This window comes from Salmo salar, chromosome ssa05, assembly GCF_905237065.1.
Source record: "Salmo salar chromosome ssa05, Ssal_v3.1, whole genome shotgun sequence".
Lineage (NCBI taxonomy): Eukaryota > Metazoa > Chordata > Actinopteri > Salmoniformes > Salmonidae > Salmo > Salmo salar.
In genome coordinates, this window is record NC_059446.1 from 47,347,247 (window position 1) to 47,360,752 (window position 13,506).

Here is a 13,506-nt window from a genome sequence, read left to right on the forward strand (position 1 = left end):
ATCAGCTGAAATTTGAAGGAAATTAATTCATTTTAATAGCGGCATATTGGTCCAGGGCCATCTTCTCAATTCAGTTAATTTCCCTTTCATCAAATCTTCATTTCTCTCTTTAAACACTTCACCTCAACTCTTGCCTTTCATATTGATTGACATTCACTGGTCATATATCTTTATAAGTGACTATCAATTTAGCTGATTGAATGCCTCCTCAGAGCCCCATGAGTGGAATACTATTTTGAGTGTCTTTCAATCCAATATGCTGGTCCCTAAAGATGTAAGAAAATCCAACAGTGAATGTTTGTCTAATTTTCATCTGTTGAAGATAATTTGCTTTGATTTTTATTGTCAAAATACAATTTTCATTATCGTTCAGCCAAAATAATGTATAATGCTAGGTTCATCGTTTCTGCATTCTACAGGATGCAAAGCATTGGCAATGTTCCCATCTCTGATCTCTGTATTCTCTTTTTTTCAGGAAAGCAGAATAAACTGCATCCGAATAGCCCGCAAAGGTAATTCAACATGAATATTTTCATTGAACAAAACCTTTTATGGATCTCCCCGAGTCTCTGAAGTCCTGTAGGCTTTACTGTAGCATGTTGACCTTACACTCTAAATGCAACTCCAAAGATGAAAAGATGTTGGGTTCAGGTCCGAACACTAGTCTTTGTGCTGGTATTCCAGATATGTACAGTAGATGGAGTTTAGCATGTGGGAGAAGCAGGGGGATTTCTCTGAAGAGCCATGTTGTTCAGTGATGAGGCAGACTCCTGTGAGCTTTCCTATCCTTGCCTTCAGAGAAAAGGACAACAAGCAGGGAGAGATTAGAGGTCAGGCTTTCATCATGCTTGTTTGGGGGGGCACAACCATATCAAAGGCAGTTCCACTGTTCCCATCAGACAGCTACACTACTCGGAGGGGGAGGGAAACATCTGAGGGCTTTTGACCCGTCTGCTCAAGAAGGGCCCTTCACATCAAAAACAAACATTTAACTACCTGAGCCCATCAATATGAGCAATGTTTCTCGCCCCTTCCTCCCTCCCACTATCTATCACCCTGCCAAAGAAACTCAAAGGAACATGAAAAGGGCATAGAAGTTGAGTCCTGATGGCACGACAGGCTCTCCCCCACTACTGTTGTGCGCTGTCGGATCGTGGTGAATAATAGTAATGTATTTATAGTTATCATAGTGCTGCAACAGTAAGCTAGTCTTGCTAGTAAATTGACTGGGCAAGGTGTACTTTTCGGTGAAGGCGTCTTTTTTGTGACTGAGTAATGAAAGAAACCAGGCTCTTTTGAAGCATGAAGCCAAAAGGCAAGGCAAGCCATTTTAGCTCTGCGTCTCACTTCATCTGCTCCACAGACACCAAGTTGGGCTTTGATTAATTACGTCTCGACACATTGATGAACATTAAACAGTATGTGCCTCTTGCCTCTGGCACATACTGTAGGGGGGGGAGAGAGACAGAGAGAGAAAAAACATAAAGGGCCTTGATGAGAACCCTATGAAAACGTATTTGAACATTCAGCCACATTGTATTTTAATCAGCCTTTTAACATCCTTCTTGAAAAACAAGAAATAATATGGTGTCCGACAGGGTTAAGTAAGAAGACCAGCTTTAGAAACTACAACTGATGTAACTAAATTGACAAATAGGATTCCTCAGTGCCACGCCCTGATCTGTTTCACCTGTCCTTGTGCTTGTCTCCACCCTCCTCCAGGTGTCGCCCATCTTCCCCACTAATCCCCTGTCTGTTCGTCTTGTTTGTCAAGTCAATCCGCGTTTTGTCTCAGCTCCTGCTTTTCCCCAGTTTCTCTTTTCCTCGCTCTCCTGGTTTTGACCATTGCCTGTCCTGACTCTGAGTCCGCCTGCCTGACCACTCTGCCTGCCCTTGACCCTGAGCCTGCCTGCCGTCCTGTGCCTTTGCCCCTACTCTGGATTTCCGACCTCTTCCTGACCTGTGATTTGCCTGCCCCTGTTGCTGGAATAAACATTGTTACTTCAACACAGTTTGCATTTGCGTCTTACCTGAAACGTGATAGTACAAACTGGCCATGAGTGACCCAGCAGACTTGGACCAGCTCCGCAACGCCATCTCCTCCCAAGGAGCTATCATTAGTTGACACAAGGAGTTGCTTTGCGGTCTGATGGAAGGGTTCCAGGACGTGGCTGAACGTCACAACCTAGCATTGGACCCATTGCGGGAGCAATTCCGTGAGTTGCCTACCAGGCAGCCTACCATGACGGTAACCTCCAAGCCCCTCAGTAACCCAGCTGGTAGCAGCGCCATCACCCTGGTTTCCCGGGAACCCCGCTTACCTACCCCAGAGCGCTACGATAGAGATTCCAGAACCTGCTGGCCTTTCTCTCCCAGTGCTCCCTCGTTTTCGAGCTGCATCCTTCTTCGTTCCCCTCGGACCTCTCGAAGATAGCGTACATTATTACGCTGAGGTCCGGGAGGGCACTCGCCTGGGCCACGGCGGTGTGGGAGCAACAATCCGCTGTCTGCCTCTGGCTGGAAGAATTCGTGGCGGAGGTGAGAAGTTTTTGAGGCTCTGGTGTGCGGGAGTGAGACTGCCCGGAAGTTACTCCAGCTTCGGCAGGACACCCTCAATGTGGCACACTATGCAGTAGAGTTCCGCACACTAGCAGCGGAGGGTACCTGGAACCCGGAAGCTCTGTTCGACACATTCCTGCACAGATTATCAGAGGAGGTAAAGGATGAGCTGGCAGCCCGAGAACTACCGATGGATCTCGACTCACTCATCGCTTTAACCATCAGGATCGATGGTCAGCTTCGGGAACGTAGGCGGGAGAAGAGGTCTGATTGCAGTCCCAATCGTTCACTCAGGGATCCCACTTTGCATCTGATGAACTCCGGAAGTCCCCGTCGTCTACATCCCTGAGAGGATCTGAGCTTACCCGAGTCCCTCCAAGAGCCTCCAGAGACTGACGATTCACCTCTTACATTTTACATTTTTAGTCATTTAGCAGACGCTCTTATCCAGAGCGACTTACAGTAGAGTGCATACATTTTTAAATACTGCCGAACCGATGCAGCTCGGCAGGGCTAGGGTGTCTCCAGCCGAACGCGTACGCACACTTGAGACCCAGAGTTGTCTGTATTGCGGTACTGCTGGTCATTTTGTGTCTACCTGTACCTTCAAGAGACCTAGCTTATTGTTTTGAAGTGAGTACACTGGTGGGTCTGAATTTTTTTTTGTCTCCCCTTGCTCGCCCCCCTTTCTGTGCCATCCTGCGGTGGGGCGACCAGTCTAAGTCTCTCCAGGTACTCATCGACTCGGTGGCCAATGTGAGTCTCATGGACATTACCCTGGCGTCCGAACTGGGCATCCCCACTCAACCCCTCCCCATTCCCATGGGTGTTAGAGCACTGGACAGGCACTCTGTAGGCCAGGTCACCCACCAGACCACCCCCGTCAACCCTACGAGTGTTGGGAACCACAGCGAGACAATCCAATTCCTGCTGGTTGAGTCTCTGCAGGTTCCTGTGGTATTGGGATTCTCTTGGCTCCAGCGACACAATCCCTCCATTGACTGGCTACTGGTGCCATCGTGGGCTGGAGCCTGTCCTGCCACACTCATTGACTGAAGTCAGCTCTGCCTGCCCCGGGAAGTCTTCCTGGGGGCTTGGAAATTGTCATGGACCTCTCCGCCAGCGTACCAGGACCTCCAGGAGGGGTTCAGTAAGGCCCGGGCCACTTCGCTTCCACAGCACTGACCGGTATCTAAGAAGGTCAAGCCTGAGGCCCTGGCACGCCACTATAGTGCCGCGACTACACCCCCAGAAGCCAAGACCTTTTCCACCCGGTCCAAGATCATTAGCCCCTCTGCTGTTTGTCCTCGGTTGCCCTGTACACTCCATATTTTTCCTACCTTTTCTGTGTCTAGAGTTAACCATGTCTGACTGCCCCTTGTCTCCTATTTCCAGGCCCACCCTTCTCCCCTGTCTCATTGATGGCCGACCTGCGTACATGGTGAGACATTTCGGGGCAGGGGATTCCAGTACCTGGTTGACTGGGAGGGTTATGGCACAGAGGAGAGGTGCTGGGTTTCCGCTAGGGAAGGCCTGGGTCCAGGCCTTATCTCTGTGTTCCAGCACCGGCATGCTGCTCAACCAGATATGCGCCCTGGTAGCGTCCCTGGGGGGTACTGTCACACCCTGATCTGTTTCACCTGTCCTTGTGCTTTTATCCACCCCCCTCCAGTTGTCGCCCATCTTCCCCACTTATCCCCTGGGTATTTATACCTGTGTTTTCTGTCTCTTTGTGCCAGTTTGTCTTGTTTGTCAAGTCAACCAGTATTTTGTCTCAGCTCCTGCTTTTCCCCAGTCTCTCTTTTCCTCGCTCTCCTGGTTTTGACCATTGCCTGTCCTGACTCCACCTGCCTGACGGCTCTGCCTGCCTCTGAGCCTGCCTGCTGTCCTGTGCCTTTGCCACTACTCTGGATTATCAACCCCTGCCTGCATTGACCTGTCATTTGCCTGCCCCTGTTGTTGTAATGAACATTGTTACTTCAACACAGTCTGCATTTGGGTCTTAACTGAAACATGATACCCAGATTATTAACAATTTCAACGTACAGCACATCAGTGGTTAGTCATTTTTTGATCTATGTGATCCCTCTAACGTTAAACATGATTGCTGCTGCATCACTGCATTTTACTGGTTGTGAAAAATTAATTTGAATCAGCCTTTGATCAGCAAAGTGGAGACAAATTATTTGGGTTTAGTTAACAAAGCTGGAGATTATCTATCAACTTCCAGGTGACAGTTTAACCTCCCTGGGCAAGGTGGGACGCTTAGTCAACAGCCAGTGGAATCGCATGGCGCGAAATACAAATACCTCATAAATGCTATAACTTCAATTTCTCAAACATATGACTATTTTACACCATTTTAAAGACAAGACTCTCGTTAATCTAACCACATTGTCCGATTTCAAAAAGGCTTTACAGCGAAAACAAAACATTAGATTATGTCAGGAGAGTACCCTGCCAAAAATAATCACACAGCCATTTTCAAAGCAAGCATATATGTCACAAAAAACCAAAACCACAGCTAAATGCAGCACTAACCTTTGATGATCTTCATCAGATGACACTCCTAGGACATTATGTTGTTTTGTTCAATCAAGTTTATATTCATATCAAAAACCAGCTTTTTACATTAGCATGTGATGTTCAGAACTAGCATACCCACCGCAAACTTCCGGTGAATTTACTAAATTACTCACGATTAACGTTCCCAAAATACATAACAATTACTTTAAGAACTATAGATACAGAACTCCTTTATGCAATCGCGGTGTCAGATTTTAAAATAGCTTTTCGGTGAAAGCACATTTTGCAATATTCTGAGTACATAGCCCGGCCATCACAGCTAGCTAATTTGACACCCACCAAGTTTGGCCCTCACCAAACTCAGATTTACTATAAGAAAAATTGGATTAACTTTGCTGTTCTTCGTCAGAATGCACTCCCAGGACTTCTACTTCAACAACAAATGTTGTTTTGGTTCCAAATAATCCATAGTTATATCCAAATACCGCCGTTTTGTTCAGGTAACTATCCGAAGGGTGATGCGCGAGCGCATTTCGTGACAAAAAAATTCAAAATATTCCATTACCGTACTTCGAAGCATGTCAGACGCTGTTTAAAATCAATTTTTATGCAATTTTTCTCGTAAAATAGCGATAATATTCCAACCGGGCGACGTTGTATTCATTCAAAGGCTGAAAGAAAAACATGGAGAATTCTCATGAATGCGCATCTCCAGTGTCACTGTCCCCAGCCTGACCAGTAACAAACAGAGCTGCTGTACTTCGCCCAGAGACTGCAGACACCTCATTCCACTTTCTGGTGCCTTCTGAGAGCCAATGGAAGCCTTAGAAAATGTCACGTTACAGCAGAGATGCTGTATTTTCGATAGAGATGCAACAGAAGGATAACAAATTGTCAGACAGGGCACTTCCTGTATGGAATCTTCTCAGGTTTTGGCCTGCCATATGAGTTCTGTTATACTCACAGACACCATTAAAACAGTTTTAGAAACTGTAGAGTGTTTTCTATCCAAATCTACTAATTATATGCATTTTCTCATTTCTGGGCAAGAGTAGTAACCAGTTTAAAATGGGTACGTTTTTTTTATCCGGCCGTGCAAGTACTGCCCCCTAGCCCCAACTGGTTAAATCACAATCTCTTGGCAGCTCCCATGACAACAATAGACTTCTATTTCTTCTCTAAGTGCCAATGTCCACTCTCATCTAGCCGGCAGGTGTATGGATTAATGTGGAAAAAATTTAATGTTTGGCTTAATAGAAATTCCCAGACTAAATGTGGCAAGATGATCCTCTGTCCAGGGTGTCAGTAAAATAAATCAATTTCTTTTCACCCGCAGCCATGTTATTAGATTGAAAAATATAGGCCTACTCCTGTATTTCACATGATGAATTGAAGTTATACATGCCTTCTCCCTCTCTCTTTGTTGGTAGGAACAAAGTCTTTAATTCATTTTCTATCAACTACAGTGTCTTCAGAAAGTACTCGCACCCCTTGACCTTTTACACATTTTGTGTTACAGCCTGAATTTAAAATTGATTAAATTAAGCTTGTTTTGTTACTGGCCTAACCACAATACCCCATAATGTCAGTGGAATTATGTTTTTTGATTTTTTTTTTAACAAATGAATTAAAAATGAAAAGTGAATATGTATGCAACACCTTTCTTATGGCAAACGTACAGTGGGGGGAAAAAAGTATTTGATCCCCTGCTGATTTTGTACGTTTGCCCACTTACAATGAAATGATCAGTCTATAATTTTAATGGTAGTGAGAGACAGAATAACAACAAAAAAATCCTGAAAAACGCATGTCAAAAATGTTATAAAATGAGTTGCATTTTAATGAGGGAAATAAGTATTTGACCCCTCTGCAAAACATGACTTAGTACTTGATGGCAAAACCCTTGTTGGCAATCACAGAGGTCAGACGTTTCTTGTAGTTGGTCACCAGGTTTGCACACATCTCAGGAGGGATTTTCTCCCACTCCTCTTTTCAGATCTTCTCCAAGTCATTAAGGTTTCGAGGCTGACGTTTGGCAACTCAAACCTTCAGCTCCCTCCACAAATTTTCTATGGGATTAAGGTCTGGAGACTGGCTAGGCCACTCCAGGACCTTAATGTGCTTCTTCTTGAGCCACTCCTTTGTTGCCTTGGCCGTGTGTTTTGGAATACCCATTCACAACCCTTTTTCAATGCCCTGGCTGAGGGAAAGATGTTCTCACCCAAGATTTAACGGTACATGGCCCCGTCCATCGTCCCTTTGATGCGGTGAAGTTGTCCTGTCCCCTTAGCAGAAAAACACCCCCAAAGCATAATGTTTCCACCTCCATGTTTGACGGTGGAGATGGTGTTCTTGGGGTCATAGGCAGCATTCCTCCTCCTCCAAACACGGCGAGTTGAGTTGATGCCAAAGAGCTCCATTTTGGTCTCATCTGACCACAACACTTTCACCAGTTGTCCTCTGAATCATTCAGATGTTCATTGGCAAACTTCAGACGGGCATGTATATGTATTCTTGAGCAGGGGGAGCTTGCGGGCGCTGCAGGATTTCAGTCCTTCACGGCATTGTGTGTTACCAATTGTTTTCTTGGTGACAATGGTCCCAGCTGCCTTGAGACCATTGACAAGATCCTCCCGTGTAGTTCTGGGCTGATTCCTCACCGTTCTCATGATCATTGCAACCCCACGAGGTGAGATCTTACATGGAGCCCCAGGCCGGGGGTTATTGACAGTTCTTTTGTGTTTCTTCCATTTGCGAATAATCGCACCAAATGTTGTCACCTTCTCACCAAGCTGCTTGGCGATGGTCTTGTAGCCCATTCCAGCCTTGTGTAGGTCTACAATCTTGTCCCTTAGATCCTTGGAGAGATCTTTAGTCTTGGCCATAGTGGAGAGTTTGGAATCTGATTGATTGATTGCTTCTGTGGACAGGTGTCTTTTATACAGGTAACAAGCTGCATTTAGGAGCACTCCCTTTAAGAGTGTGCTCCTAATCTCAGCTCGTTACCTGTATAAAAGACACCTGGGAGCCAGAAATCTTTCTGATTGAGAGGGGGTCATTAAAGTCATTAAAGTAAAAAAAAAATGTGCAAAGCAATTCACTTTTTGTCCTTGAATTCAAAGTGTTATATTTGGGTAAAAATACATTACTGAGTTCCACTCTCCATATTTTCAAGTGTCATCATGTTATGGTACGATTGTAATCGTTAAGGACTGGGGAGTATTTCAGGATAAAGCAATGAACTTAATGGAGCTAAGCGCATGCAAAATCCTAGAGGAAAACCTGGATCGGTCTGTTTCCAACCAGACACTGGGAGATGAATTCACCTTTCAACAGGACAATAACCTAAAACACAAGGCCATATCTACACTGGGGTTGCTTACCAAGAAGACAGTGAATGTTCCTGAATGGCCGTTTTTAATTCAATCTATGGCAAGACCTGAAAATGGTTGTCTAGCAATGACCAACAACCAATTTGACAGAGCTTGAAGAATTTTGAAAAGAATAATGGGCAAATCTTGCACAATACTTGTGTACAGAACTTCAAGGATTAACAATCAACGGGGCTGTAGTGGAGCGGGTCAAGAGTTTCAAGTTCCTTGGTGTCCACATCACCAACAAACTATCATGGTCCAAACACGCCAAGATAGTCGTGAAGAGGGCGCAACAAAACCTTTTCCCCCTCAGGAGACTGAAAAGACTTGGCATGGGTCCCCAGATCCTCAAAAAGTTCTACAGCTGCACTATCGGGCGCGTCCTGACTGGTTGCATCACCGCCTGGTATGGCAACTGCTCGGCATCTGACCATAAGGCGCTACAGAGGGCAGTGCGTATGGCCCAGTACATCACTGGGGTGGAAGTATTGCTTCCTGCAACAAAACCTATATAATAGGCGGTGTCAGAGGAAAGCCCATAAAATTGTCAGAGACTCCAGTCACCATAGACTCTTTTCTCTGCTACCATATGGAAAGCAGTACCAGAGCGCCTAGTCTAGGACCAAAAGGCTCCTTAACAGCTTCTACCCCTAAGCCATAAGACTGCTGAACAATTCATCAAAGGGCAACCGGACTATTACATTGACTATTACTATTACATTGACCCCACCTTCCCTGTATATATCCTTGTTATTGTTATGTTATTGTGTTACTTTTTATACATTTTTACTTTTAGTTTATTTGTTAAATATTTTCTTAACTCTTCTTGAAATGCACTGTTGGTTAAGGGCTTGTAAGTAAGCATTTCACGGTAAGGTCTACACTTGTATTTTGCATATGTGACAAATAAAGTTTGATTTCATTTGACAATCCAGGTGTGGAAAACTCTTAAACTTACCCAGAAAGACTCACAGCTGTAACTGCTGCCAAAAGTGACTCGACAGAATATTGACTTAGGGGTGTGAATACTTATGTAAATTCAATATTTATGTATTTGATTTTCAATACATTTACGCACATTTCTAAAAACATGTTTTCACTTTGTCATTATGGGGTATTGTGTGTAGTTGGCTGAGAAAAACAAATATATTTAATACATTTTGAATTCAGGCTGTAACATAACAAAAAGTGCAAAGAAAAAGACGAAAAAAAAAGAAATGTATGCATTCACTACTGTAAGTCGCTCTGGATAAGAGCGTCTGCTAAATTACTAAAATGTAAAATGTAAATAACAAAATGTGGCTTAAGTCAAAGTGTATAAATATTTTCTGAAGGGAGGCTGGCTGAATTAGTTGTACCTGTCACCCTTGCATGTCAAGCATACTTGTGATACACAAAAAGATGACCTGTGATACTCATGTAAGGAACCCCAAGGCTGTATCCACTCTGTCAGAGGATTTATAAGGCTCAGAGTCCATTAGGCTATGTGATCTGTACACCAATGACATCTATGGTAATTATCTGAGTAAATGTGATAGACTGTAAAAACATTAGTGTCAGAGTACATACAAGGCTGCTAAAACTTTGGGGCTATCCCTTAGTATTGATCAAATGCAACGAGTCATATACAGTATTTGGTGATCTTTCATAAGAAAAACTCTGGGCACCAACCACAAACTTTTCCAAATTTTACTGTAAGAATTCTCCCCCATAGGGATGAGGTCGATGAAATGCCCCTGTGCCTGGTTGCAAAAGGAGAGGGCTAAAACATGCCTTCTTTTCCCTTTCCTCTTGCCTCTGCCCCAGATCTCATTCTGCTCTTGTGAGCCTCTTCATTCCAACCGCTAGCTAGCTATCTAGACCTCTTTCCTTAGGCCAGCTCTGACTTTCTCCTCCACTAAAGAATGGCTGTGCTGTTCCTAAAGGCACAGTAGGGCTGGTTGCAGGGCTGGTTGCAGGGCTGGTTGCAGGGCTGGTTGCAGGGCTGGTTGCAGGGCTGGTTGCAGGGCTGGTTGGGCTGTAAGGAGAGGCTGACACTACACAGAGAAAGTAGATCAGCGGGTTCCTGCTACAAGACAAAAAAAGCTTCTTGCTTCTCCTCCCATTTCCACAAGTGTAGAGCTTTGTGCCAGTGAGATGTGTAACTTTCTATTATAATAATGGCCTTTACTGTATCTTACAGACACTGGGGCACCTTGAAATTATACTGGGGAAAGGGGAATACCTAGTCAGTTCCACAACTGAATGTATTCAACTGAAATGTCTTTCGCATTTAACCCAACCCCTCTGAATCAGAGAAGTGCAGGGGGCTGCCTTAATCGACATCATTGGTACCCAAAGAGCAGTTGTTAACTGCCTTGCTCAAGGCCAGAATGGCAGATTTTTTCACCTTGCCAGTTAGGGGATTTGAACTAGCAACCTTTCAGTTACGGGACCAACGCTCTTAACAGCTAGGCTACCTGCCACCCATACTCTACTGTACTCGTGTGTATTTAAATAAACCACACTATCGCCTTGGATTTAGATTAGTATTGTCTTGGATTTCTTCCACCAAAAAATGCTTTTGTTTTGATGTGGCATTAAACATTCTGTGGTTGTACAGAATGTCTTTGTCTTCAAGCAAAGTCACATTCATTAAGGCACACAATTGAAAACGAAAAGGTCTAGGTAGGCCCTCTCTATGTCAGCTTGTGTTCTTCTGTTTGGTGCCCGTTGAACACGACCCAGGTACTCAGTGTGGCAAGTTTGTGAAGACCCTCCACAAAACATTCCCCCAGTCCTAGACAATTTTTATCCCTAGCCTCATACAGTATATCTCAACCCTCCTTTCCTGTGTATCACTCAAAGACACAAAGGGCTCTTATTGTCAAAGAAGACGCAAACCTTTCCCCATGGCTATTAAAAGAGCAGAGAAATATCCAGTATGATTCACCTATTGAAAAGCTCTCACATGACAGTGGTCTGTTTGTCTCCCATGCAATTATTTTGTCTAATGAACACAATGTGTCTATATTAGCAGGAGCTATTGATGTGGGCACCACACACCCTTTGTAAATGTTTTTATCGTACATTCTGGTAGCCGACAGAGTTTCAATATGTAACATTTGTCCCTTGAAACATACTGCCATATAAATAAATTAAACCGTGCATATGAATGGACAGATGTGGCGGTGAAAAGTCAGTCTGTTCTGGAACATTCTATCTTTTCTCAGCAGTCAGGATGGTTAGTGTAAGTCCAGCCATTGTGATATTACGAGTCAGGATTTGACAGTGATGACTGTTGTGTATGATAAGCATTGATTTGCATTTTAAGCCTGTACATTTCTTCCTATTTCTGTCTCCCTTTTTCTGTCCCCCTCTTTGTAACATTTTATTTAGCTAGGCAAGTCAGTTAAGAACAAATTCTTATTTACAATGACGCCTAGGAAGAGCCTTGTTCAGGGGCAGAACAACAGATTTTTACCTTGTCAGCTCGGGGATTCAATCTAGCAACCTTTTGGTTGCTGGCCCAACACTCTAACCACTAGGCTAGCTGCCACCCCTCTTTCAACCCTCTCTGTCTGTATCTCTCCTTCCTTCTGTTTCTCTCGCTCTCTTGCTCTCTTGCTCTCCACCCCCCTCTCTGTCCCACCTCCTTTCTCTCTCCCTTCATCACTCCCCATCTCTGCCTCCTCCCCTCCCTTCATCCCCCTCTCTCAGCAGCCTGTAAGGACCACCGGCGGGCTCTGGAGGTGTCCCAACACTCAGCGGAGATGGGGCTGATCCTGGGGGTGTGTGCTGGGGGCCTGGTGGTGCTCATCCTGCTCCTGGGGGTCATCATCATCATCATCAGGAAGGGGTGAGTCACTGGCCCACATTTGTATACCACTTCTCGGTCCTCACTCAGTTAGCCAAATAGTTAACTTTCCTCCGAGGCACATGATTACCACACAGGGTGGTAAATAAGTTGTTTCCTAACTGACAATTCTCTGGACCACACAAACCATGCTTGTGTATCTGTAGAATGTTGATGCTATTTTTTAGATTCTACTCTCGAGACTTCCCTAGAACACGTATTTGCCTTTCCAAAGGGCCAGGTTGTTTTGAAGAGAGTACATGTGACAGGGAGGCAGAGAGAGAGAGGAGTACACCCTTATGGTGTATCAGAGGGACCACACCGCTCTCATCTGCAGGGCTCGTTTGAGTGTGAAATATTTAACTAAATACAAATACAATTAAATTACTCACTTACTGTAATTACGCATGCCGGGCAGAAGGTGACCCATAAATGAGACGATAATTGGGAGTGAAAAGGTGTGCTTTAGGAGATGATTAGACTAGCCGCTAGCTCCCAAAGGTCTCACCTCCCCGCAGATGGTGACAACGAGAGGGTCGCCCCACACACCTTTATGGCAGCATTTGACCCAGACGTTACACCCTACTCATATACTCCCTTTCACAGGAGTGCCTTGACACTGCCCTGAGGGGAGTGTCTGTGTTTTGCCCGCTTTTTAATGGCCCACTCTATGATATTTAAATACTTTTTTTTGTAATTATTGGGACAGTGAAGTTTTTTTCTTCTTTTGGCTGTATACTTGACAAGTTTGGATTTGAAATCAAACAATTTGAAGGCATTTTCATCCATATCGGGTGAACCGTGTAGGAATTACAGCAGTTTTTGTACATAGTCCCCCCATTTTGGGGGAGCAAAAGAATTCAGACAAATTCACTTGTATTAAAGTATATGTGTCTTAAAGTAGTAAAAAATAAGTATTTGCATTTTCAAATTCATAGTATGCAATGAGTACATGAAGCTTGTGACTCTACAAATTTGTTGGATGCATTTGCTGTTTGTTTTGGTTGTGTTTCAGATGATTTTGTGCCCAATAGAAATGAATGGTAAACAATTTGTCACTTTTATTGTAAATAAGAATAGAATATGAATGGTAAACAATTTCTAAACACTTCTACATGAATGTGGATGCTACCATGATTACGGATAATCCTAAATTAATGTGAATCCATGATGAGTGAGAAAGTTACACATGCACAAATATCATACCCCCAA

General features: G+C 44.2%; 1 protein-coding gene across 7 annotated transcripts in view; it reads left to right on the forward strand.

The window, feature by feature from the left end:
• The window catches only part of LOC106604982 (receptor-type tyrosine-protein phosphatase U), a 297,005-nt gene that overhangs the window by 198,978 nt on the left and 84,521 nt on the right, over positions 1-13,506 (forward strand). For 6 of the 7 annotated variants that reach the window (XM_045718282.1, XM_045718285.1, XM_045718286.1 and 3 more), the window contains 2 exons: positions 476-512; positions 12,159-12,297. In XM_045718282.1, coding sequence (XP_045574238.1) covers positions 476-512; positions 12,159-12,297 — 176 coding nt within the window. The remainder of the gene's footprint in view (positions 1-475; positions 513-12,158; positions 12,298-13,506) is intronic. The other variant, XM_045718284.1, reaches the window with a different exon arrangement.